At 37.1% G+C, this 26491-nt stretch overlaps 1 protein-coding gene across 7 annotated transcripts in view; it reads left to right on the top strand.

Annotated features, from left to right (window-relative positions):
- The window catches only part of SYTL4 (synaptotagmin like 4), an 85364-nt gene that overhangs the window by 43135 nt on the left and 15738 nt on the right, over positions 1 to 26491 (top strand). For all 7 annotated transcript variants that reach the window (XM_058291665.2, XM_058291664.2, XM_058291662.2 and 4 more), the window contains one exon: positions 26090 to 26191. In XM_058291665.2, the coding sequence (XP_058147648.1) occupies positions 26090 to 26191 (102 nt within the window). The remainder of the gene's footprint in view (positions 1 to 26089; positions 26192 to 26491) is intronic.

Here is a 26491-nt window from a genome sequence, read left to right as displayed (position 1 = left end):
TAATTTTTACTTAAATTCACTAGAATAAAACCCTAAAATAAAATTGAAGAATTGTTAATCTTCAGACAAATGTGTCTCCACCACAAAAGATATTAGTAATCCCTCTAAGCTTATGAAAATATACTATAAAAACCATTGAGCAGTTAGGTTTTTTCCCCTAGTGGTTTTATTTTTCTTTCAGATTTATTTATTTATTTTTTCCAAATTCTACTCAATTTATTCATTTTTAAAAAAAATATTACATTCAAAAAATATGAGGTCCCCATTCACCCCCACCGCCCCCACCCCACCACTCCCCCCACAGTAACACTCTCCCCCATCATCATGATACATCCATTGCATCTCGTGAGTACATCTCTGGGCATCGCTGCACCTCATGGCCTGTGGTCCACACCATAGCCCATACTCTCCCACGTTCCATCCAGTGGGCCATGGGAGGACATACAATGTCTGGCAGTTGTCCCTAGAGCACCACCCAGGACAACTCCAAGTCCCGAAAATGCCTCCACATCTCATCTCTTCCTCCCATTCCCCGCACCCAGCAGCCACCATGGCCACTTTTCCACACCAATGCCACCTTTTCTCGATTACTAACCACAATAGTTCATGAATAGAATATCATTAGGTCCACTCTAATCCTTCCTGTATTCCTCCTTCCTGTGGACCTTGGCTTGGTTTTGTCCATTCCACAACTATGTCAAGAGGGAGCTTAGATTCCACATGGATACTGGATGCAATCCTCCTGCTTTCAGTTGTAGGCCCTCTAGGCTCCATGGTGTGGTGTTTGACATTCTTCAACTCCATGTTAGCTGAGTGGGGTAAGTCCAATAAATCAGAGTGTAGGAGCTGAAGTCTGTTGAGGCTCAGGGCCTGGCTATCATATTGTCAGTCCAGAGATTCAAATCCCCTAGATATATCTTAAACCCCAGCACCAACTACAATGTATCAGATTTATTGAGATATAATTCACATCCCATACAATTCACCTATTTATACTGTGTTTTAGAATATTTTCATCATCTCAAAAAGAAACACTGCAACCTTTAACCATTATTCCACAATTCCCCATCTTCTCCAGCCATAAGTAACCATGAATCTACTTTCTGTCTCTATATATTTGCCTATTCTGAACATTTCAAATAAATGGAATTATATATAATGCGGCCTTTTATGACCCTGACTGACTTCTTTCACTTAGTGTAATGTTTTCAAGGTTCATTCATGTTGTAGCATGTATAAATACTTCATTCCTTTGTATGGCTGAATAATATTTGGTTGTGTGGATATACCACATTTTGTTTATACACTCATCATTTGGTGGACATTTGGGATTTCCCCTCCTTTTAACTATTATGAATGAGGCTGGCATGAACATTCTGTACAATTTTTATGTGAACTTATGTTTTCATCTGTAACATTTGGATATATACCTAGGAGTGGAACTGCTGAGTTAAATGGTCAGACATTTTTGAAATCTACCTGTTTTGATATTCAACATTATTTGTGAACTTTCTGCTATGAAAGATGAGGACATTAGCTGTCTTATACTTCCTCCCAACTCATTTCCCCTACTCCAAACTTCTGTATTTAAATTATTTTTACTTTGTCAGAGTTTATAACATTTACATTTTGTTCTGGAACCATAAATAATCTGCTTGTTTTACCTGTTAATTTTCATTTTTGTATTGAAAAGGATTGTATGCTTACAATCAGACATTGTGCCATGGCTTCTCCAGTCCTGAATTCTGTTTACTTTGATTTATTTCTTGGTTATCTGGATTTCTTCATTGAGAGGTTCCTTCAAGAAGGGCTTACGGGTGCTCTATGTATTGTATTATTTCATGTTAAGAATGTCTACCTAGTGCCTTCATACTTGAATGGTATCTTGGCTGGATATTATATTATGTTAATTATATTCTTGGGTCACATTTTTATTCCCTCAGAATGTTGTAGACATTGCACCATTGTCTTGTAACTGTGAAGAAGTTTGAGATTAGGTTGACTCTTGTTTTTCTCCCTGTGGGTAACTTACTTTGTATGTGCTTGCAGGTGCATATGTGGTTTGATTGGATATGCCTGAAAAATTCCATCTCTTTTCTTGAAGCTTAGTAACTTAACACGGATGTATCTCAATGGTGATCATTCGATATCAATTTTTCCTTCTATATGGTGTGCCCTTAATGAGTTCTTTCTTCATTGCTGGGAAATTTTTCTGTATCATATCTCTGAACTCTTTTTCTGTTTCACTAGTTAAGATCTTTTTACCTCAGGAACACTGAATTGTCTTTATCTTCCATTTCTGTCCTTTTCTTTTACTAGCGAATGCAAGAGAAAAAGAAAGATGAAAACAATTAACCATGATTAGACCAACCCTTTCCTCTGTGCTGTTAGTTTCGTTTTCAGCTATGCTTTTCTTTCTTTCTTCCCTTCCTTCTTTCCTCCCTTCCTCCCTTCTTCCCTTCCTTCTGTTCTTCCTACTGTTTGTAATTTATTTATTCAAGTGAATTATTTAAGTTTTCATTTGCTTTCTTTGCTCTCAATCTTCTTTTTTCTCTTATATTGTCATTTTATGATCTTTTATTTGAGCTCTTGTGCTTTATTGGACCCCTATTCCCATTAACATCCCCTGTAGTATAAGGCACTCAAAATGAAGCCCCTTCTTTTCCTAGGGTTATATATTTTTCCATGCTGGGTTCTTCATCCAGTTTTCAAGTTATTCCTATCTCACCCAACCATATGGCATATTTATGTAACTGCAATCTATTTCATTTTACTCATGTTTAACCTGGGCAGTTCTATCTATATATTCTACTTGCTCTCATATAGTGTGTGTGACTTCTTCTTAACATGCTTCTTACCTCAACTTGAAACAATTTATCTCTTTCCTCTACCCAGCTATATTTTAGTTAAGGACAGAGTATTTCATTCTCAGTGCTTCTTTTTTTGTAACCTGAGAGGAAATGCGGAAGGCAAACTTGGGGTCATGGGTTTTGGTTTCCTGAAATTCTCTTAAATGACCTGCTCCAGGGTTCACTTGTCCCAACTCTGGGTGAATCCTCTAGCTTATATCAGTGCTCTGAAAAATGACATACCCCAGTAAGAGCTAAAAATCTTGAGGGCTTTTGTTTTCTTTATCCTGTGGCTACCTACTTACTAACTTAGTCTCCCCATCTCCAAGTCAGAGCATGTTAAAAAAAGCTCCATGTTAAGGAGCTTTGCTGAGAAAATGTTCTGTTTTCTTAGCCGTGACTTTTAGAACTTTGTGGTTTCAGGCTTTAATCTTTGCCTCATATGGTTGCTGTTGGTGAAGTTTCGGCTTTTTTTTTTTTTTCATTTTTTCTAACTTCCCCCCTCCCCCAATCAGAGGGAAATGTTTTATCATCTTTTAAATGTTTATAGCCTCTTCTGTAGTAAACGATACAGAAATACATAAAATAAGTCCCCAGTAATCTCACTGCCTCTGCCCCAGAGAGTTAACTGTCATTAATAGCTTTGGTGTTTTGACTACTGGATTGCCTTAATTGTACAAATATGGGTTGGAGTCATACAATTTTATGTAAAAATAGTATCATACAATAGGAAAGAGAAAAAATAAAAAAGGAAAATAACTTCTAAGTCTCAAAAATACGGAAAATCCAATAAAAAATGCTCAAGAGGTTTGAACAGACATTTCACTAAAGACACTATACAAATGGCAAATAAGCACATGAGATGCTCAACTTCGTTAGTCATTAGGAAACTACAAATTAAAACCAAAATATGATAGTATTTACCCACTAAAATGGCTAAAATGAAAAAGAGTGACCATACTAGTTGTTGGCAAGAATGGAGAGCAACTTGAACCCTTATATACTGCTGGTGGGAATGTAAAATATTGCCACTACTTTGGAAAATTTCCTAAAAAGTTAAATGTGCACCTAATATACAATCAAGCCATTCCACTTCTAGGCATTTAACCAAGAGAAACAAAAGCATATGTCCATACAAAGACTTCATTTTCTTTTTTCAGCATTTATTTTTGTTGTATTTTTTGAAGATACATAGATTGCAAAAAATGTTACGTTAAAAAATATTAGAGGTTCCCACATACCATACACCCATCCCCCAACTCCTCCCACGTCAACAACCTCCTTCATCATTGCAGCACATCCATTGCATTTGGTAAATTCATCTTGGAGCACTGTTGCACCGCATGGATTGTAGTTCACATGCAGATTATGCTCTCCTGCAGACCATTCAGTGGTTTATGTCAAGTTATATAATGTCTGGCATCTGTCCATGCAATATCGTTTAGGACAAATCCAAGTCCCGAAAATGCCTCCACACCAAGTCTCACATTCCCTCTCCCTGCCCTCAGCAACTACCATGGCCACTTCACAGTAATGCTATAGTTTCTTCCATTACTAGTCACAAAAGTTCTATAGTAGAATACCAATAAGTTCACTCTATTCCATATTTTATTCCTCCATCCTGTGGATCCTGGGATGGTGATGACCACTCCACCTCTAAATTGAGAGGGGGTTTAGATCCCACATGGTTGATGGATGCGATTTTCCTGATTGGAGTTGTAGGCACTCTCGGTTCTCTGATGTGATGGTTGGTCAACTTCACCTTCCTGTTAGCTGACCTGGGTAAGTTCAATGAACCAGAGAGTAGGAGTTAGAATTCTGCTGAGACTCAGGGCCCAGCTGGCACATGGCCAATTCAGAGATTCAAGTCTCCTAGGTATGAACCAATGCCAGTACCAACCACAGGTTCAGTAAAACTGACAGAAGTGGCATGTGTAGAAAGGTCACATCTGAGTCCAACTCCATCACACTCAGGAACACAAATTCCAAAGTGGAGCCAACTGACAAGGCAATGAACTCCAGAGCCAACTGCCATGACTGTAGAACCTGTGTGTCTCTGTAGTCCTCAGGAGCACTGGTACCTGGGGTTGTATCTACTTTGGCTGTCTCTGGGATCCTGTTGAGGTGTGCATAAGTGTGACCCCTCTGATGGCCTCCCATCTTTTTTGAAATCCCTTAGCCATATAAACTCATTTATCTTTACCATTTCCACCTTTTATTCAAGATCTTTTTCTAGTTGCATCACCCCTAAGGGATTGCTAGTAATCCCTCAGCGCCAGGGACGTTCATCCCTGGGAGTCATGTCCCACGCTGGGGAGAAGGTAATGCATTTACATACTAAGATTGGCTTAGAGACTTGCCACATTTGAGCAACATGGAGGCTCTCAGGAGGTAACTCTTAGGCACCTGCAGTTCTAGGCCTAGTTCAAATTTGAGGCACACAGGCTCATAAGCATAGTCATCAATATCAAGGGCTCATCATTAGACTATCTTTCTTCACTGGCCTTTGCCCTTGCACTTGGGGTATTGTTGCTGTTCCATTGGGGAATGTGACAGAGCTCCCCTGGCTAGGAACTCAGCACTCGATCATTTTGTAACCATAAGTACTATTAAAATACCCAATACCCAAAAAATATCTGAACATTTTTATATACCCTATATACATGCCCTGGAGAACTCCCTCCCAACTGTGTCCCCAATCAATAACACTCCACACCAGCATTCCTCCCCTGCCATAGTTGAATCCCTCTGTGGTCCAAAACTTCTTCAAAAATGAAGCCTAATATATTGCCAAATTAAACTAATAGGAAAATGAAATAGTAATGATAGGTTTAAAGATTAGAAATAGAATACATACTAATTTAGAAAAACTAAAATAAAGTAAAAATAAATTGGGGTATCAAAAAATGAAAAAATGGAAAATCTTTATTTTTAATGTTTTGCCTTCATCACTGTAATAGGTGTTGCCCTGTATGTACAGTGGCAAGAAAATTTCTTTCATTTTTTCCTCAGTGTCTACATCCTTTTTTTTCTAATTTTTAATTTTATCTTCATAAACTTTTAGATCACAGTAAAGTCACATATACAATATAGGAGACTCCCATATATCCAACATCAAACCCTTTTCCCCCTTCCAGCAATGATCTTTTTATATATTCATGTTATACTTGCTGCAGCTGATGTATAGATATTAAAATATAGCTATTAAATATGGTTCCATTTTGGTTTACTATGGTTTATATTCTAGACTGTACAATTTTCTAAAGTTTTAGTTACATTATGGTTTACATTTTAGCTTATAGACTTTTATACATTTTTGGTGAAATTTAACATTTCCTGTATACATCATTGCACAATTTGTGAAACACTTTCCATGTCCCTCAGTTACCTTACTTCCTTTTATTCTATTCCTCCCTCCCCCTCCCCTCATGGCCCACAGTGACAACCATGCTTCACTGCTTGAATGACCAGATTCACAGATACTTGCAACAACAGTCTAGATATACTAGATGTCCTCCCCTATTGGGAGCCACCAATTCTCTCGAGAGACACAATTCTCTCTCATTGAAAACATCAGGCCTCCTCAGGATAGGGGTACACCTTCACACTCATTGTATGGGTCTCCACCCAATGATATAACACACTATGACAAGATGAGCACACGCACAATCCCTAGAAACCTGCCCCTGTGCCAGATGCCCCCCCTTAAGCACTTTAAACAGGTAATCCATCCTTATTATTTTCTGTAAAGTTTTCTCAACATTATAGTTTCAGCCACATACCCGCCAATCTCCCATGTTCAACTGTTGCCCCCAACCCTCCCCCCAATTCTTTGGTCCATGTGACCTATTCTCCTTACCCTAGCCGCCCTCAAGCCTGCAAAGTCCCATCCAATAGTATTTCTATGCCCCCGTCTTATCCCTTCCCTGTACAAATACTTCCCTCCATTTTACCATAGATTTCACCTATGTAGGCATCAGCTCATATCCTTCCTCTACCCCCAATTTCCTGTAAGCCTATCATGCAGTCTCTAGCTCTCTGAGACAGCTTGGTTTGCTTATTCATATCAGAGAGGTCATGTACTATTTGTCCTTCAATGCCCGGCTTGCTTTACTCATCTTAAGGTCCTCAAGATTCATTCATGTTAACCCATGTGTTTGTACTGTATTCCTTCTTAAAGCTGAGTAGTATTCCATTGTATGTATATACCACATTTTATTTTTTCATTCATCTGTTGATGGGCATTTGGATTGATTCTAACTTTTAACAATAGTGAATAGTGCTGCTATGAACATTGGTGTGCATATATCGGTTTGTGTGCTTGTTTTCAATTCTTTTGGGTATATACCCAGCAGTGGATTTGCTGGGTCATATGGCAAATCTGTAGCTAGTTTTTTGAGAAACTGCCAAACTGTCCTCCAGAATGAATGGATCCTTCTGCATTCCCACCGGCAGTGGATGAGTGTTCCAATTTCTCCACATTCTCTCTAACACTTGTAGTCTTCTGAGTTTTTTTTTTGATACCACCAGTCTTATGGGAGTAAGGTTATCTCATTGTAGTTTTGATTTGCATTTCCCTGATAGCTAGTGATATCGAGCATCTTTTCATGTGCTTTTTAGCCATTTGTATTTCTTCTTTGGAGAAGCATCTGTTCAAATCTCTTGCCCATTTTTTTAAATGGGTTTTTGTGTTTTTATTTTCGAGATAGGGGAGTTCTTTATATATGCACGATATTAGTCTCCTATCAGATATATGGTTACCAAATATTTATTCTCATTGGGTAGGCTTTCCTTTCACTTCGTTGACATACTCCTTTGAGGTGCAAAAGGCTTTAATTTTGAGGAGGTCCAATTTATCTATTTGTTCTTCTGCTTTTTGTGCATTGGGTGTGAAGTACATGAAGCCATTTCCTATTACAAGGTCCTGTAGATGCTTCTCTACATTGTTTTCCAAGGTCTTTATGGTCTTGGCTCTTATACTTAGGTCTTTGATCCGTCTTGAGTTGATTTTTATATCAGTCATGAGATGGTAATTCTCTTTCATTCATTTGCATATGGATATCCAGTTCTCCAAGTACCATTGCTTGAAGAGGCCATTCTCTCCCAGTTAAGTGGGTTTGGTAGCCTTGCTGAATATCAGATAACTTATATTTGAGGATCTATATCAAAACTCTCAATTCATTTCCATTGGTCAACGTGTCCATCCTTGTGCCAATACCATGCCATTTTCACTACTGTAGCTTTGTAGTATATTTTGAAGTCAGGTAGTGTGATTCCTCTAATTTTGTTGTTCTTTTTCAACATGTCTTTGGCTAGTCAGGGCTTCTTTCCTTCCAAATAAATTTAATAGTTAGTTTTTCTAGTTCATTAAAAAAATGCTGTGTTGATTTTTATAGGGATTGTATTGAATCTGTAGATCAGTTGGTGTTGGATAGATATCTTAATGATATTTATTCCTGCTATCCATGAACAGGGCATATTCTTCCATTTATTTAAGTCTTTTTTGATTTCCTAGAACAGTGTTGTGCAGTTTTCTGTGTATGTCTTTTACATCTTTAGTTAAATTTATGCCTAGGTTTTTAATTTTTTTATTTACTATTGTAAATGATATTTGTTTCCTGGTTTCCTCCTCAGATTGCTCATTGTTGGTGTACAGAAATGCTACTGATTTTTGTGCATTGATCTTATAACCTTCAACTTTACTGAACACATAAATTCTAGAAGCTTTTGGGTAGACTTTTCAGGGCTTTCTGTGTATAGCATCATGTCCTCTGCAACTAGTGAAATTTTGACTTCTTCCTTTCCAATTTGGATGCCTTTTATATCTGGTTCTTGCCTCAGTGCTTTAGCAAGTACTTCTAACACAATGTTCAATAGGAGGGGTGATAGAGGGTATCCTTGTCTTGTTCCTGATCTTAGAGGGAAAGATTTTAGGATTTCACCATTGTAAATGATGTTAGCTGTGAGTTTTCATATATAACCTTTATTATGTTCAGAATATTTCCTTCTACTCCTATCTTTTGCAGAGTTTTTATCAAGAAAGTGTGCTGTGTTTTGTCAAATGCTTTTTCTGTATCAATAGATATGATCATGTGGTTTTATTCCTTCTAACTGTTTATGTGGCGTATGACATTAAATAATTTTCTTATGTTGAACCATCCTTGCATACCAGGAATGAAACCCACTTGGTCATGGTGTATAATATGTTTAATGTGTTGTTGAATATTATTAGAAAGTATTTTGTTGAGGATTTTCACATCTAGGTTCATTAGAGAGATTGCTGTGTAATTTTCCTTTCTTTTGGTGTCTTTGTTTGGCTTTGGTATTAGGGTGATGTTGGCATTATAGAATGAGTTAAACAATGGTCCTTCTATTCCAATATTTTGGAAGAGTTTAAGCAAGATTGATGCTAGTTCTTCCTGGAATATTTGGTAGAATTCACCTGTGAAGCCATCTGGCCTAGGGCTCTTCTTAGTTGGGAGGTTTTTAATGACTGATTCTATCTCTTTACTTGTGATTGGTTTGTTGAGATCATCAATTTCTTCTTTTGTCAGTGTAGGCTGCTTATGTGTTTCTAGGAATTTGTCCATTTCCTGTAAATTGTCCTTCTTGTTGGAATACAGTTTTTCAAAGTATCCTCTTATGATAGTCTTTATTTCAGTGGGGTCAGTGGTTATATCCTGTTTCTCATTTCTTATTCTGTGTATTTGCGTCTTCTCTCTTTTTTTTTTTTAGTCTAGCTAAGGATTTATCAAATTTGTTGATCTTCTTAAAGAACCAGCTCTTTGTTTTGTTTATTTTTTCTAGCACTTTCTTATTTCTATTTCATTTTGGTTTGCTCTGGTCTTTTTATTTTTTTATCTCTTCTTCTTTTGGGGTGAGTTTTTTGTTTTTTTACTAATTCCTTCAAGTGCACAGTTCATTCTTCAATTTTAGCTCTTCTTTTTTCATTTATGAATTTATCACTATGAATTTCCCTCTCAGTAAAGCTTTTGCTGCATCCCATACATTTTGATATGTTGTGTTATCACTTTCGTTAATTTCAAGGTAGTTACTGATTCTTTTGACCCACTGTTAGTCTAAGAGTGTGTTTTTTAACTTCCATATTTTGGTGCCAAATCTGGACCTCTGGCCCTTGCAGATTTCCAGCATCATTCCACTGTGGTCAGAGGAATTATTTTGTATGATTTCAATCTTTCTGAATTCACGAAGACTTTCTTTGTGGCCTAGCATATGGTATATCTTGAACAATGATCCATGTGCACTTGACAAGAATGGATATCCTGCTGTTTTTGGGTGTAAGCTCTATAAATGTCTATTAGGTCCAGCTCCTCTAATATATTATTCAAAGTCTTTATTTCTTTATTAATTCTCTGTTGAGATGTTCTGTCCAATGGTGATAGTGGTGTATTAAAGTCCCCCACTATAATTGTAGAGGCATTTATTCCTTCACTTAGTTTTTCTAGTGTTTTCCTCATGTATTTTGAGATGCCCTGGGCAGGAGCATAAATGTTTATGACTGTTCTTTCTTCTTGAAAAATTATCACTTTCACTAATATGTAGTGCCCATCTTTGTCTCTCAGAATAGTTTTGCATTTGAAGTCTATTTTGTCTGATATTAATATAGCTAGCTCCTCCTCCCTTTTTTGGTTACTGTTTGCCTATAAGATTGTTTTCCAGCCCTTCACTTTCATCCTCTTTGAATCCCTGGGTCTAAGATGTGTTTTTTGTAGGCAGCATATAGATTGGTCCTATTTCCTTAGCTATTCTTCCCATCTGTGTCTCTTGATAGGTGAGTTTAATCCATTATCTTTCAGTGTTATTACTCCCAAGGAATTACTTATATTAGCCATATTTTCTTTGGATTTGTGTTTATCATATATTGTTTTTTTTCCCTCTCTTTTTGTCTTTCTGGTTGCTCTTACACTCTCCTCCAACCCTGTCTCTCTTGTTTTTTTCTTTCTTCCTGCAGAACTCCCTTTAGTATTTCTTGAAGGGCATGATTCTTGTTGGCATACTCTCTTAGTTTCTGTTTATCTGTGAATATTTTGAACTCTCCATCATTTTTGAATGCTAACTTTGCTGGATAGAGTATTCTCGGTTAGAAATTTTTTTCTTTTAGTACCTTGACTATGTCATACCACTGCCTTCTTTCCCCCATGGTTTCAGATGAGAAATCAGCACTTAATCTTATGGAGCCTCCTTTGCATGTAAGCGTTCTCTTTTCTTTTGCTGCTTTTAGTACTTTCTTTTTGTCTTGAGCATTAGATAATTTGACAAGTATATGTCTTTGGGTAGACCTGTTGGAATTTTTGCTGTTTGGGGTGCCTTGTGCTTCCTGGACATGTATATCCATCTCCCTCAATATTTTTGGGAAGTTTTCAGCCATTATTTTCTCCAGCACCCTTTCTGTCCCCTTTCCCTTCTCTTTTCCTTCTGGGATGCTTATAATGTATATGTTTGTGCTTTTTGAGTTATCATTCAGGTCCCTAAGTCTCTGCTGGATTTTTTCTATCTTTTTATCAATCAATTCTATTATCCATTTGATTTCAGTTGTGCTTTCTTCCACATCACTAATTCTTTCCTCTGCCTCTTCAAATCTGCTGTTATTTGCTAAGAGTGTATTTTTTATTTCTTTAATTGTGCTGTTCATTCCCATCATATCTGTTATCTTTTTGTGTATGTTTACAATTTCTTCTGAATGCTCTGCACATGTTTTCTAAATATTGTTAATCTCTTCCTTCACTTCATTAAATTGGTCCATGATATATGTTTTGAGAGCTTTGATTAATTGTTTGAAGTTCCGCTCCTCTTCCTGGTTTTTAGTTTGTTCATTAGATTGGGCCATGTTTTCCTGATTACTGGTATAGTTTGTAATTTTTTGTTGCTCTTTGGTCATAATTTTATCTTGATGGGTTTATTTAGTTGATTAGATTCTTCATCTTGTCTTGTGGTTTATTTAGGTGTTGTTTTTGTGTGAGTGTTAAGTCTTCTCTTTGACACTTTGTTCTTCTCATTTTATTACCTTCTTGTTGTCTAAGTTCCCTTGAAGGAAAGTATTAGGACCAGAGAATGCAAAAGGGGTAAGAAAATAAAAAAGTATAATAGTAGTATTGATAGTAAATGTTAGCAGAAAGATCATGTGAGATCTAGGAGAATGGCTATTAAACTCATGTAAGCTGTGTAGAGTTATATCAGTAAAAAAGTAGAGTCCCTACATTGAGATGATAAAGTGAATGTGGGGAAGAATATAGTATGAATTAAAAGGCCAGTGTGGTCAGGAGAGATGGAAAGAGAAAAGAAAGGACAATAAGAGTGAATAAAAGATAGAAAACAGAATAGAGGTGTTAGAAATCAAAAGTCAGAAAAATCCGTGCCTAAACATAGAGGTGGAATGTAAGGTAAACATAGACAATGGAAGATATAAAGATGTAAAGGAAAGGGGATAGCATTGATAGCCAAAATCAGTACACACAGAAAAGAGGAAATCAAGGATAAGGAAGCACAGCAAACAAGAAACACTGCCTGTAGCACCTAATAGAAAGAAAAAAAAAAGAAAAAGAAAGACAAAACAAAAACAAAAGCAAGCAAGGAGGAAAAAAGGGCCGTGGGGGGATAACAGGAAGGAAAGACAAGAATACAAACCAACAAAAAAGATCAGACAAGGCTCCAAGCAAGGAATCCTCTTTCAAATGAATAAACTGCTTAGGAGTCCATCCTTCCGCCTTTCTCCCTTCCTCACTTTCCTCTCTCCCAGGGCAGCAGGAAGGCTGTGTGAGGGCTCCCCTTGGAGATTCAAGTGGGTCCCTGGTGAACCAGTGCATCACAGAAAATAATGACTCTAAGTTTCTTTGAGAGAAACACCCAAACCTTGCCAGGAACCCTAAATATGGTATTGAAAGCCTACAAAGCGTGTCCTACTGGCCCCTCCCTTAGGTGTGCTACAGAGGACTAGTTAATTTTTTGACTCCACCTTCTCCCAGACCAAGTTTCCCTGTCCCAGGGTATTAAGTAAATCAGGCTCTCTCAGCAGATTCACCTTTCCTGTCTTCCTAGCTTCTCCACAAGCCAGCTGGTATGCTACTCTAAGCTTGAAAAAAGTGGGGCTCAGAAAATTGAACCTGCACTCCTCGGGCCCCTCTGTACCTCTTACCAAAATCCTCCCACTCTCAAGAGTTTTTCCTAGACCAGACGGCTAGGGGAATGCCTGAGTTCAGGGAGTGCTGGGTTTGGAGAATGTGGGCTCGAGGTATGTGGGTTTGGGGAATGTGGGTTATAGGGAATGTGGTGTTCAGGGAACGTGAGGTTCAGGGAACACAGGTTCGGGGATTGCATGTTTTGGGAACACGGGGCTTGGGGATGCGGCTATGTGACCAGTGGTGTTCAGGGAATGCTGCAGCTATCAGCCCTAGGGGAAGGGTACTGCCTTCCCATACCTTAAGGCTCCAGTGTCAGAAACCCATGGTTTTACCTTGAGCAAGCAATCCTTTTTTCACAGTCTCTCCAGATCATTGTCCAGATACATCCTACTTTGTATGTTCCTAAAACTGCTCACTCTGGCAGGATTCTGTCCCCACTCAGCTGGTTTTTTGCAGAAGAGATGAGGGTATACTCACTCGGATGCCATCTTCTCCAGAGTCTCCAAAGACTTCTATGTGAATGTTCTTTTTAGCTTTATTTGTAATAGCTAAAAACTGGAAATAACCCAGTGTTCATCAGCCAGTGAGCAGGTAAGCTGTGGTTTATTTATATATTTGGTTACTACTCAACAGTAGAAAGTGATGGACTACTGATAGGAGCAACAACATAGATGAATCTCAAAATAATCATGCTGAGTGAAAGAAGCCAAACCAAAAAGAGTGCATACTGCATGATTCCATTTATATAAAATCCTCAAAAATGCATACCAATTTCTAGTGACAGAAAGCACATTAGCACTTGCTTGTGTATAGGGGCAGAGAGGGAGGGATTGATTACAAGGGGGCACGAGGAAACTTTTGGGAGTGATAAATGTGTTCATTATCTTAATTGTGATGGTTTCACAAGTGTATACGTATGTCAGAACTCATCAAACTGCATAAGTAAACGTGCGGTTTATATACGTGAACTATAACTCAATAAAGCTGTAAAAGAAAATATTGTAATTGAAAATATTGTAAAAAATATTACATGGATAACTTTTCATGTTAGCACCAAGCATTCCATTTGCTATTTGTATGGTGTTTCATTGTATAGATGTACTATGATTTTATCCACACAGCTTTGGGTAGGTAACTCATCTGTCCCAGGTAATGAAGCCCCCTTTTTCTTTTTTGGGTAGTGATAAGTATGGCTTTTATTTTCGGAAACTGATTAACACATCTGACATCATTGGTCAGAATGTAATTTCTGAAATCTACTGCTTCTGGCTGTCTATGACCTCTTGTCTCATTGGAACCAGAAGACTGTTATTTAGCTTAAACATGGAAGCAGATTAAGTGGCCATAAATGATCTTTTCCATAAAATTGTGGAGCCTCTGAGATAATCTAATTCAATTCCCTTATTTTTACAGAAAAGAAAGCAGGATAAGTGATTAACTGAGATCATACAGATAGTTAGAGCCTAGGACTCCTGCCTCTTAGTCTATTTTTGCTGCACAGATGTCAGATAATTGCTTTTTTGCCTTAGGGTTGTTTGTGTCAGCTCTGGGTCAGTACATATTAATCTTTGGGGAGAAAACAATAACAAGCAAAAACACTCTCCATGGGCAATTGTGGTTAGACAACCTCTCTAGAGGAATGGTTCTTCTTTCGGTTCTTTTATCTTTAGAGCAAAGGGAGAAAAATAATAATTCTAAAATTAAAATAGAATCAAGTCCCCTGCTTACTGTAGTTTGTACTATAAAGCTAATACATCTCTCAGGGAATGACTGCTGTTTTACTTCTTGCATACCCTAGGATTTCAACCCCTGCTATCTATTCTCATAGAACTATCTCAAACACCAAGTTCATTTTTTGCTAGTTAGGACATTATAGATTTTAAATACTTCATTCCTTGTTTGTTTGTTTATTCTTTCAACAAATATCCGTGGATACCTACTATGTGCCAGGCACCGTTTTGAGCACTGGGGATTCACCAGTGAATACAACAAAGTCCCTTACTTGTGGAGCTTAGATTTGGGGGGTGAGGAATGCAGACAATAAATAACCAAATTTATAGTATGTGTATGTGTGAATAGTATATCAAATATTGCCAAGTGCTATGGAGAAAATTAGGGAGTCTGAAGGGATATGGATTGCCAGGAAAGCATATGTGTATATATGCTGTTTTACTTAGGAAAATCAGGGAAAGTCTTAATAATTAGAGGACATTTGAGCAAAGACATGAAATAAATGAGGGAGTAAACCCTGAGAATCTCTGGGAAAAGAGAAAACAGCAGGTTTAAAGACCCTAAGATGAGAATTGTTTTTGGCATGTTTAAGGAAGTTGGAAGAGAGGTGGGAGATGAGGAAAGAGATGGCGTGAGAAGCAGATCATATAGGACTTTGTTGTCACTTGTAAAGACTCAGTCTTTTACTCTGAATGAGAAAGAGTGCTCTGCACAGATATATATATATCTTTTCTTTATTGAAATAAAATTCACATCACATAAATTCATCATTTTAACCATACTTAAAGTGTGCATTTCAGTGACTTTTAATACATTGATAATATTAAAATGGGGAGAGAAATAAATAAATAGATCTTAAAAAAAACAACAACCATGACCACTATGTAATTACAGAACATTTTCATCACTCACAAAATAAACTCCATATTCATTAAGCAGTATCTTCCTATTCCTCTTTTCCCCAGTCCCTGGTAACCACCAACTTGCATTCTTTCTCTATGGATTTGCCTATTCTAGATATTTCATATAAATGGAGTCATACAATATTTGACCTTTTGTATCTGGCTTCTTTCACTTAGTATAATTTTTTCGGATTTATTTATTTTTCTTTATTCTCCCTCCCAGGTGGTTCTCTCATCTTTTTGCTCATTGTTTGTTCGCCTTCTCCAGAAGGCACCGGAAACCAAACCCAGGATCTCCCACATGGGAGGCGAGTGCCCAATGGCCTGGGCCACATCCTCTCCCTGCTGGCTGCAGCGTAAGCTGGCTTATGGCATCTGTTTGCAGCAGGGGCAGCATCTAGCTCATTACAGTGGGGGCAGCATCTGCTCGTCTTCTTTTAGGAGGCACCAGGACCCGAACCCAGAACACCCCCCCCCATGTGGTGGTGGGCACCCAACTGGTTGAGCCACATCTGCTTCCCAGTATATTTTTGAGGTTCATCCATGTTGTAGCATATATCAGAATCTCATTCCTTTTTACAGATGAATAATATTCCATTGTATAGATATACCACATTTTGTTTATGCATTCATTGGTTGATGAATATTTGGGTTGTTTCTACTTTTTGGTTATTAGGAATAATGCTGCTATGAACATTGGTAAACAAGTTTTTGTTAGTCACCTGTTTTCAGTTTACTTAGGTATATACTTAGGAGTGGAATTGGAGGGTTATATGGTAATTCCATGTCCTAATTATATATTAAATTAAGAAACAATTTAAATAAAATTTAAATTGTATACCATTCATACATGAACATATATAAACAATAAGTGTATAGCAAAAAATTTGTTGACTTACAAAACAAACATGCATATCATCCTACAGGGTTCCCAGATATCACCCCACCATTAACACCTTGTATTGTTGTGAAATCTTTGTTACAAACTATGAAATACCATTGTCAAAATGTTACTACTAACTACAACCCATATCTCTTTTTTTTTCAGAACAAAACAGATATATTTCTATTGGACTACTTGATACAGAGAATAGTGTGATATGGATGGATAGTATGACAAATAATACAAATATATTTTCTTTGAAATAAAAATACTTATTCAGCTCAACAGGTCACTTGGGAACACTCTTGATTCACTATTACTGAGCAAAAACAAAGCTGAAGCACAATCACCCTTCTTTTTTGACATGTACTTGGAAATAGGTAGGAAGACACTACTTGGGTTTTAAAAACCTGACCTTGCCTTAAGGCCTGGTCATAGAAGTATAAACAATGTAAATGAATCCATCATTACCAGTTGTCATATCATATTTATGCCACCTGTGTACTCTGAGACCAAACACACATACCTGCCAATATACCTGGGAAGAGTTGCTATATCACAGTTGGATTTGTGATTTTTTCACCTGTATCTTACATTTAGGGAATTTCCCCAAACCCACGATTAATTGACATACTGTATTAGTATTATACATTTGTTAGAGTTGATGAGAGAACATTCTCATATTTGTCCTGTTAACCACAGTCCATCTTCCACTACTGGATTCCCTATGTTATACAGCCCCATGTTTTGTATAGTCTATTCAAAGTGTACACTCAGTGCCTCTCATTTTCATCACAGTTGTGCTGTCATCGCTTCGGTCAATTTTAGAACATTTTCACTACTCCAAAAGGAAAAATCCCATACCCCCTTATACCTCCCTATAGTTGTCTCTTGAATTGATGTAACATCTACTTTACCATTGCTGTCAAAATATTACAATGTTACTGTTAACTATGATCCATAAGTTATATTAGTTTTAATTTCCCAGGTATCACCATATTCTTAGCACTTTGTAAAAGACTAGTCTTCTCATATTTATACTTTTAACCACAATCTTCATTGACTACTAAGATCATTATGTTATACATATCCTAGATAATTCTCTAGTTTCCTTTCAATTGACACTTATGTCTACCCATTTCACCATAATCTCATTATTAATCAACAGTGTTAGTTATACTCACTATAATGTGTAACCATCAACTCTATTTATTTCAACACTTTTACAGTAAACCTCATTAAAAATTCTACATACATTGAGCATCAGCTTCCATTCTCAACCCACATTCTGTTTCTTGGTAACCTATACTCTAGTGTCTACCTCTGTGAGTTTATTCATTGTATTTAGTTCATGTTAGTGAGACAATACAATATTTGTCCTTTTGTGTCTGGCTTATTTCATTAAACTTAATATCCTCAAGGTTCATCCATGTTGTCATGTGCATCCCAATTTCATTTCTTCTTACAGCTGATTAGTATTCCATTGTAGGTGTATACCACATTTTGTTTATCCATTTGTCTGTTGATGAACACTTGGGCTGGTTCAGTATTTTGGCATTCATGAATAATGCTGCTATGAACATGGGTGTGCAACTGTCATTTTGCATCCTTAATTTCAGTTCTTCTGAATATATTCCTAGTAATGGGATTGCTGGATCATACAGCAGTTCTATATTCAGCTTCTTTAAGGTACTGCCAAATTGTCTTCCACAGAGGTTGCCCCATTCTCCATTCCCACCAACAGGGAAGGAGTGTTCCTATTTCTTCACATCCTCTCTAGCAATTGTAGTTTTCTGTTTTATTTACGTTAACAGTGGCCATTCTATAAGGTGTGAAATGGTATCTCATTGTAATTTTGATCTGTATTTTCCAAATAGCTAGTGATGTTGAACATTTTTTCAGTACATTTTTGGCCATTTGTATTTCTTTTTTAGAGAAATGTCTATTCAAGTCTTTGGCCCATTTTTAATTGGGTTATCAGTGAGTTGTTGATCTCTTTATATAACATGGATAGCAAACCCTTGTTGGATATGTGGTTTCTAAATATTTTCTCCCATTGAGTAGGCTGCCTTTTTACATTCTTGACAAAGTCTTTTTTTTTACAAATCAATTTTATTGATACATATTAATAAAGCAAAAATCTGTCCAAAGTGTACAATGATGGGATTTAGAATAGTCACACAGTTGTACATTCATCACTTCAATCACTTTTAGAACATTTTCATTATTCCAGTAATAATAATAACAAAAATGAAACAAACAAAACTCATCACCTCTCAATCTCTCTATGCTTGCCCTACCATACATAGCTGCTATTCTGTTTCCTTCTCACTAGTATATTTGTATTTATATTTTGTAAAGACAATCTTATATATATACAATATCACCCATATTCGTATTTCACATGAGGTTTCACTATGTTGTACAGTCCCATGTTATTTTTTTTTAACTTTCTTTCTAGTAATATAAATGTCCTTAAGCTTTCCCTTTCAACCACTGTCATACCCATATAATAGGTCTGCTAGTCACAAAGACCATGATTTGTTCTCACCATTTCCATTCATTTCCAAAGATTTACAAACAACCTTTTAACTAATCTGCATAAATTAACCATCAGCTTTCTATTCTCTATCCTCATTCTATTTTCTGGTAACCTATATTCTAATTATTAATTAATTCCATGAGTTTACATAATATATTTAGTTCATAATAGCACAATCATAAAGTATTTATCATTTTGTGTCTGGCTTGCTTCAATCAACATAACGTCCTCCAGGTTCATCCATGTTGTCATATGCTTCATGACTTCATTTCTTCTTACAGTGACACAATAATCCATCATGTATATACATCACAATTTGTTTATCCATTCATCAGTTGATAGGTTTCGGGGTTGTTTCCAGGTTTTGGCAATTGTGAATAACTCTGCTATAAACATCAGTGTGCAGATGTCTATTCATATCATAGCTCTCAGTTCTTCTGGGTATATACCTAGCAATGGTACTGCTGGGTTCCATGGCAAGTCTATTCCACTTCCTTAGGAATTGTCAAATAGTCCTTCACAGTGGCTATACCATTTTACATTTCCGCCAACACTGAATAAGTGTTCCTATCTCTCCACATCCTTTCCAACATTTAGTTTTCCAACTTTTTACTAATAGCCATTCTAATAGGTGTGAAAAGTTATCTCATTGTAGTTTTGGTTTGCATTTCCTCAATCTCTAGTGATGGTGAACATTTTTTCAAGTGTTTCTTTGCCATTTGTATTTCTTCTATGGACAATTGTCTTTTACCATTTTTTTAATTGGGTAGTTTGTCTTTTTATTGTTGCGTTGTATGATCTTTTGATATATCATGGATATTCAACCCTTATCAGATATGTGCTTTCCAAATATTTTCTCCCATTGAGTAAACTGCCTTTTCACCCTTTTGACAATGTCCTTTGAGGTACAAAAGTGTTTAATTTTGTATTTATCTATTTTTTCTTTTGTTGCTCGTGCTTTAGGTGTAAGGTGGTTTTTGTTAAGATTTATTTCTCCCCACCCCCTCATTGTTTCACTTGCTGTGTCTGTTCATTGTGTGCTCATCTTCCTTTTAGGAGGCACTGGGAACTGAACCCTGGGCCTCCTCATGGGAGAGAGGTACCCAGTTGCCTGAGTCACCTTCATTCCCCACTTTTCTTGTGTCTTTCATTATGTTTTCCTCCTTGTGTCTCCTGTTGCATCATCTTGCTGTGCCAGCTTGCCATGCCAGTCCATTGTGTCAGCTCCCTGTCTTGCTCATCTTCTCCAGGAGTCACTGGGAACTGAAACTGGGACCTCCCATGTGATAGGCAGGAACCCAATTGCTTGAGCCACATCTGCTTCCCTGCATGTAAGGTTTAAGAAACTACTGCCTACCACATGATCTTGAAGTTGTTTTCCTACATTATCTGCTAGGAGTTTTATGGTTGTTGCATTTATATTTAGGTCCTTGATCCATTTTGAGTAAATTTTTGTATTAGGTGTGAGATAGGGATCCTCTTTTTTTCTTTTGGATATGGCTATCCATTTCTCCCAGCACCATTTGTTGATAGACTGTTCTGGCCCACTTGGGTGGGCTTGACAACCTTTCACAAAGTTTTTTGAAGAGCAAAAGTGTTTAATTTTGAGGAGATCCCATTTTTATCTATTTTTCCTTCTGCTGTTCGTGCTTTGGGTGTAAGGTTTAAGGCAGTACCACCTACCATAAGTTCTTGAAAATGTTTTCCTATATTTTCTTCTCTAAGTTTTGTGGTTGTAGCTTTTATATTTAGTTCCTTGATACATTTTGAGTCAATTTTTGTATAAGGTATAAGATAAGGGTCCTCTTTCTTTTTTCTCAATATGGTTATCTGGTTCTCCCAGCACCATTTATTGAATGGACTGTTCTGGCTTCCTTCTAGTCCTATCTTTTGGAGTGGTTTTTTTTTTTTTTATCAAGAAAGGATGGATTTTGTCAAGTGCCTTTTCTGCATCAATCGATAGGATCATGTGATATTTCTTCTTCAATTTATTGGTATGGTTTATCACACTAAATGATTTTCTTGTATTGAACTACCCTTACATTCCTGGAATAAAACCCACTTGATTGTGATGTAGAAATGTGCTTTTGGATTCAGTTTTTAAGAATTTTTGGACGATTTTTTGCATCTATATTCATTAGAGAAATTGGCCTGTAATTTTTTTTCTTTCTTTTTTTTTGTAATATCTTTATCTGGTTTTGATATTAGGGTGATGTTGGCTCCATAGAATGAGTTTGATAGCATTCCTTCTTGTTGACTATTTTCGAAGAGCTTAGCAAGATTGGTATTAGATCATCTTTGAATGATTGGTAGAATTCAATTCTGTAGCCACTGGTCTTAGGCTTTTCACCTTTGGTGGGTTTTTGATGATCCTTGTAATCTCTTTACTTATGATTGGTTTGTTGAGGGATTCTATTTCTTCTAGGGTCTGTGTAGGTGGTTCAAATGTCTCTAGGAAATTGTCCATTTTGTCTATGTTGTCTAGTTTGTTGGTGTACAGTTTACAGTATCCTCTTATTATCTCTCTTATTTCTGTGGGGTCAGTGGTAATATCCCCCCTCTCATTTCTGATTTTATTTATTTGCATCATCTCTGTTTTGTTTTTGTTTTTTGTTGTTGTAACTAAGGATTTGTCAATTTTGTTGATTTTGTCGAAGAACCAACTTTTGATTTTGTTCATTCTCTCTATGTTGTTTTGTTCTCAACTTCATTTATTTCTGCTCTGTTCTTTATTATTTCTTTCCTTCAGCATAGTTTGGGATTAGTTTGCTCTTCTTTTTCTATTTCCTCCCGGTGTGCAGTTAGATCTTCAATTTTAGCTCTTATTTTTTGATGTAAGATTGAAGTCTGTAAATTTCCCTCTCAGCACTGACTTTGCTGTATGCCATACGTTTTCATATGTTGTGTTCTTGTTTTCATTTGTCTTGATATTTACTGATTACTCTTCTAATTTCCTTTTTGACCCACTGACTGTTTAAGAGTGTGTTTTTTAAGATCCATATATTTGTGAGTTTTCCCTTTGTCCACCTGTTGTTGACTCCCATCTTCATTCTGTTATGATCAGAGATAGTGCTTTGTAAAATTTCAATCTTTTTATTTTTATTTTGTGATTCAACACATGGTTTACCCTGGAGAAAGATCCATGAGCACTTGAGAAGAATGTATATCCTACTGTCTTGGGGTAAAATCTTCTATTTATGTCTGTGAGGTCTAGTTCATTTATCATATTATTCGAGCTCTCTATTTCCTTATTTATCCTCTGTCCATTTGTTCTATCCAATGCTGAGAGTAGTATACTGAAGTCTTCAACTATTATTGTATAGACATCTATTTCTCCCTTCAGTTTTGCCAGCATGTGCCTGATGTATCTTGGGGCACCCAGTTAGGTGCATAAATATATATTATAGTTATTTCTTCTTGGTGAATCATCTCTCATTAATATATAATGACGTTCTTTGCCCCTTATAATGGTTTTTTATTTAAAATCTATTTTGTCCAATATAGACAATATAGCTCCAGATCTTTTTTGATTACTATTTGCATGGAATATCTTTTTCCAACCTTTCAATTTTAACCTGGTTGTGTCCTTATGTCTGAGGTGACTCTCTTGTAGACAGCATATGGTTGCCTTATAGTTTTTTTTTCTTCCTTTTCTTCTTCTTCCTCATAGTTTTTTTTTAATCCATTTTGTCTGTCTAAGTATTTTGGTGGAGATGTCAATCCTTTTAATGTTCAATGTTATCCTTTTGCTTTCCATATCTTTCTTTTGTCTGTCTTTTTGCCCTTTAAGTTACCCTTACTTATAGTCTTCAATTCTATACTCTTCTCCATGTCTCTTGCCCTTGCTTTTTCCTTTCATGCCATAACACTCCCTTTAGTATCTCCCATAAATCTTGTCTTTTTGTAACGTACTCTGTCAGTTTTTGTTTGTCTTTGAAGACTGAACTCACCTTCATTTTTGAAGGACAGTTTTGCCAGATAAAGAATTCTTGGTTGGCCATTTTTCTCTTTCATTATCTTAAATGCATCATACCACTTTCTTCTCACCTCTATGGTTACTGATGAGAGATCAGCATTTAGCCTTATTGAATTTCCTTGTATATGATAAATTGCTTTTCTCTTGCTGCTTTCAGAATCCTCTTTATCTCTGGTATTTGTCATTGTGTATAGTAGGTATCTCAGGATAGGTCTAGTTGGGCTTATTCTGTTTGGGATACATTGTCCTTCTTGGATATTGATATTTATGTCTTTCATAAGGGTTGGGAAATTTTCAGTCATAATTTCATCAGACATTTTTCTGCCCCTTTTCCATTCTCTTCCCCTTCTGGGACACCAGTAACTCATATGTTTGTGCATTTTGCATTGTCATTCAATTCCCTGAGACCCTATTCCATTTTTTCCATTCTTTTCTCTTTCTGTTCTATCTTTACAGTTTCAGATGTTCTGTCCTTGATTTCCCTAATTTTTCCTCCATCAATTCAAATCTGCTGTTATATGCATCTGATATATTTTTAATCTCATCCATTGTGACTTTCATTCCCATAAGCTCTCTTACTTTTCTTTGCAGGCTTTCAAATTGTTTTTGATGTTCACCCAGTGTTGTCTTAATGTTCTTTATCTCTTTAGTCATATTTTCTTTTAACACCTTGAATTGATTTAGGAGATTTGTATGAGTATTAATAATTAATTGTCTTAAATCCTATACCTCTTTAGGATTTTTGGTTTACCTTTGGCTGGGCCATCTATTCCTGTTTCTTAGTATGGCTTTTAATTTTTTGCTGATGTCTAGGCATCTGAATATGTTAGTGAATTTACTCTGATGGTCAATTTTCTCTTGCCTAGAGTTTTTTTTTCCACAGCTCTTCTTTGATTTTTGTTTCAACTTATTTTAAGTCTTTAAAATTGCGCAGCTTTAGTAATCAAAATAGGGCCAGGGAATCACTAATAGGGCACAGATCCATCCCCATGGGCTTGGGACAAGAGACACCCAAAAGCAGTTTTTCTCCTTGTAGTTTCCCAGCTGACCAGCAGATGGCCGTCTTTGGCAAATCTTTCCATGGAGGTGTCTCTGAACCTCCAGTTGCCTGAGATTCTGGTCTGGCCAGAGCCAAGATTCCAAGTGGGCTCTGCTGCCCAAATTAAAGAAGAGAAAGCACTCTCTCCTCCACTGCACCATCCCTCTTCCCCTTTCAGTTGGCTGCAGGGAGCCACAGGTTTTATCCAGGCTGTTTGCCTTGAGGGTGGAGAATGGGTGCCCTTCCCAGCTTTGGGTGTTAGCAACTCACAGTTTTAGTTTTGTCCTCTTTGTCTCTCTGTCCTTACCCTCCTGGGGGGTGCACAATACTCTCCTGTTTTGTGGATCCCCAAAGCAGCTCCCTTGGATAGTTTTTTGCCCCTTCCTCCATTATTTTTGTGAGAGAATTGAGCCCTGCCTACCTATTCCAATGCCATCTTCCTGGAAGTCCCTTATTTATATTTTAAAAGCTCATTTTGGCTGCTGTGAGGATAGACTGTGTGGAGGGCAAGGGTAGAAATGGGGAGATAGTTCCTGCAATAATCCAGAACTCTCAGTGTTGGTGATTTATACCAGAGTGATGACAGTGACAGTCATGTGAACTGATAGATTACAGATATACATTGAAGATAGTGTCAAGAGGATTTGCTGACAGATTGGATTTGGTTTCTGAGAGACAGAGGAGTCAAAGATGACCCTTAAGATTTTTTACCTGAGAATTGAAAGGAGGGTGTTGCCATTAAATGAGATGGAGAAAATTGAGGGAAGGCCCATTTGAGGATTAGGGGCTTGATTTAGGACTTCCTATGTTTGAGATGTATTAGACATCTAATTGGAGATACCTAATAGGCCACTGGAAATATCACTCTGGAGTTTGAGGAAGAGATAAATATAGGAGTCATTAGTTTATACAGTATATTTAAAATCATAAGACTAGATCAGATCATTTAAGGGTAAGTCTAGATACCTAGATAGAGAAGAGAAGTGGCCAAAGCAATAAGTCTAGGCACAATCCAAAGGTTAAAGGTCTGAGAGACGAGGAGGGACCAGCAAACTTGACTGAAAAGGAGCATCCAGTGAGATTAGAGGAGAAAGCCATGAGTGTGTAGTATTCTGGAAGCCACGTGAAATTACTTGAGATACTTGAGGAAGAATGACTTTATTTCCTTGTTGCTCCCACAATTCCTTGAGGTAAAGGGGCCTAGGAATGGTGTCCTTCCTTTTCAAGATGTGTACGGCTGTTTTATATGTCTGGTCATCTTTCAATAAAGTGATTAAGCTGAAAATGAATTCTGATCTTCTGAATCCTTTCATCAAAACATACTGCTTATTTTTGTGTGTTCCTTAATCTCCACTTAGGGTATTTATTCAAGAATTCAGTTAACAAATATAGCATGCCTACTCTCTATGCCAGTTCCTCTGCGAGGCAGTGAGGACACTGCAGTGAACAAGATATGTGGTCCCTGAGCTCATGGAACTTAGTCTAATCGAGGAGAAAGAGATTAAACAAATAATTACATATATGACAATCACTACCAATCAATCAGGGTGCTTTAAGAGCACATAGGAATGTTACTAATCCAGACTTGAGGTTAGGGCATGATTAGAGAAATCTGGAGGAATTGACATACAAGGAATATGTATGTCATATATTCCTGAAGAAGGAATAGATTTAGCTAAGTGAAGAAAAGTGACAGTTGTGAGGAAAACATCCCAGGCAGAGAAATTCTGGGATATTCAGGGAACCGAAAGAACTTAATCTTTCTGGAATGTAAAGTGTGAGCAGGGGTGAAGGGTGAAAGATGAAGATGGAGAGGTGTGAAAGGGCCAAATCATAAGGATTTTCTTGCCATGTGAAGAGGTTTGAAAACAATCCCAAAAGCAGTGGGGAACCACTGAAGAGTTTTAAAAGCATATTCAGATATTATTTTAGAAAGATCAATCATGCTACAATTGTGAATGAGTTGGAAGGAGTACCTACTAGATGCAGGCAAGCCCACTTTTAAAATATTTGGCTGTTGGTTTTTAGTGTACCATTCGAAGTGCCAAAACTGAAAAGTGGAAAGGGTGCTCTGGAGGCTGAGAGTGAGAGCCTGGATAGCTACATGGCAGACTCGGATAGCACCTCCAGGTGAGATTCCCTTCATTCCCCACACTCTATTCAACCCCAGAGTTCCCATTTTGTTCTCTAGCATCCAGATGTCAAGCTCTCAAACTTTCAGGGTTCCTGGTTTCTGTCCTCAGGAAGTTAGTTGAACAAAATTACTTCAACTTTGTCAAAAGTTCTTTCAGTAGCTTTTCTACAAATTTGGTTCTAAGCACAGCTGCCTTGAGCATGTTAACTTTTACCGGCTACTGAACCCTGGAGGGTTGTTCCTAGCCGAGCAGGAACTTCTGTTGGAATGGAATAATACACCCTTAAAAATTCCAA

The sequence above is a fragment of the Dasypus novemcinctus genome, chromosome X (genome assembly GCF_030445035.2).
Source record: "Dasypus novemcinctus isolate mDasNov1 chromosome X, mDasNov1.1.hap2, whole genome shotgun sequence".
NCBI classification, from domain to species: domain Eukaryota; kingdom Metazoa; phylum Chordata; class Mammalia; order Cingulata; family Dasypodidae; genus Dasypus; species Dasypus novemcinctus.
The sequence above is the reverse complement of the archived record's forward strand: the minus strand, read 5'-3'. Positions and strand labels throughout refer to the sequence as shown.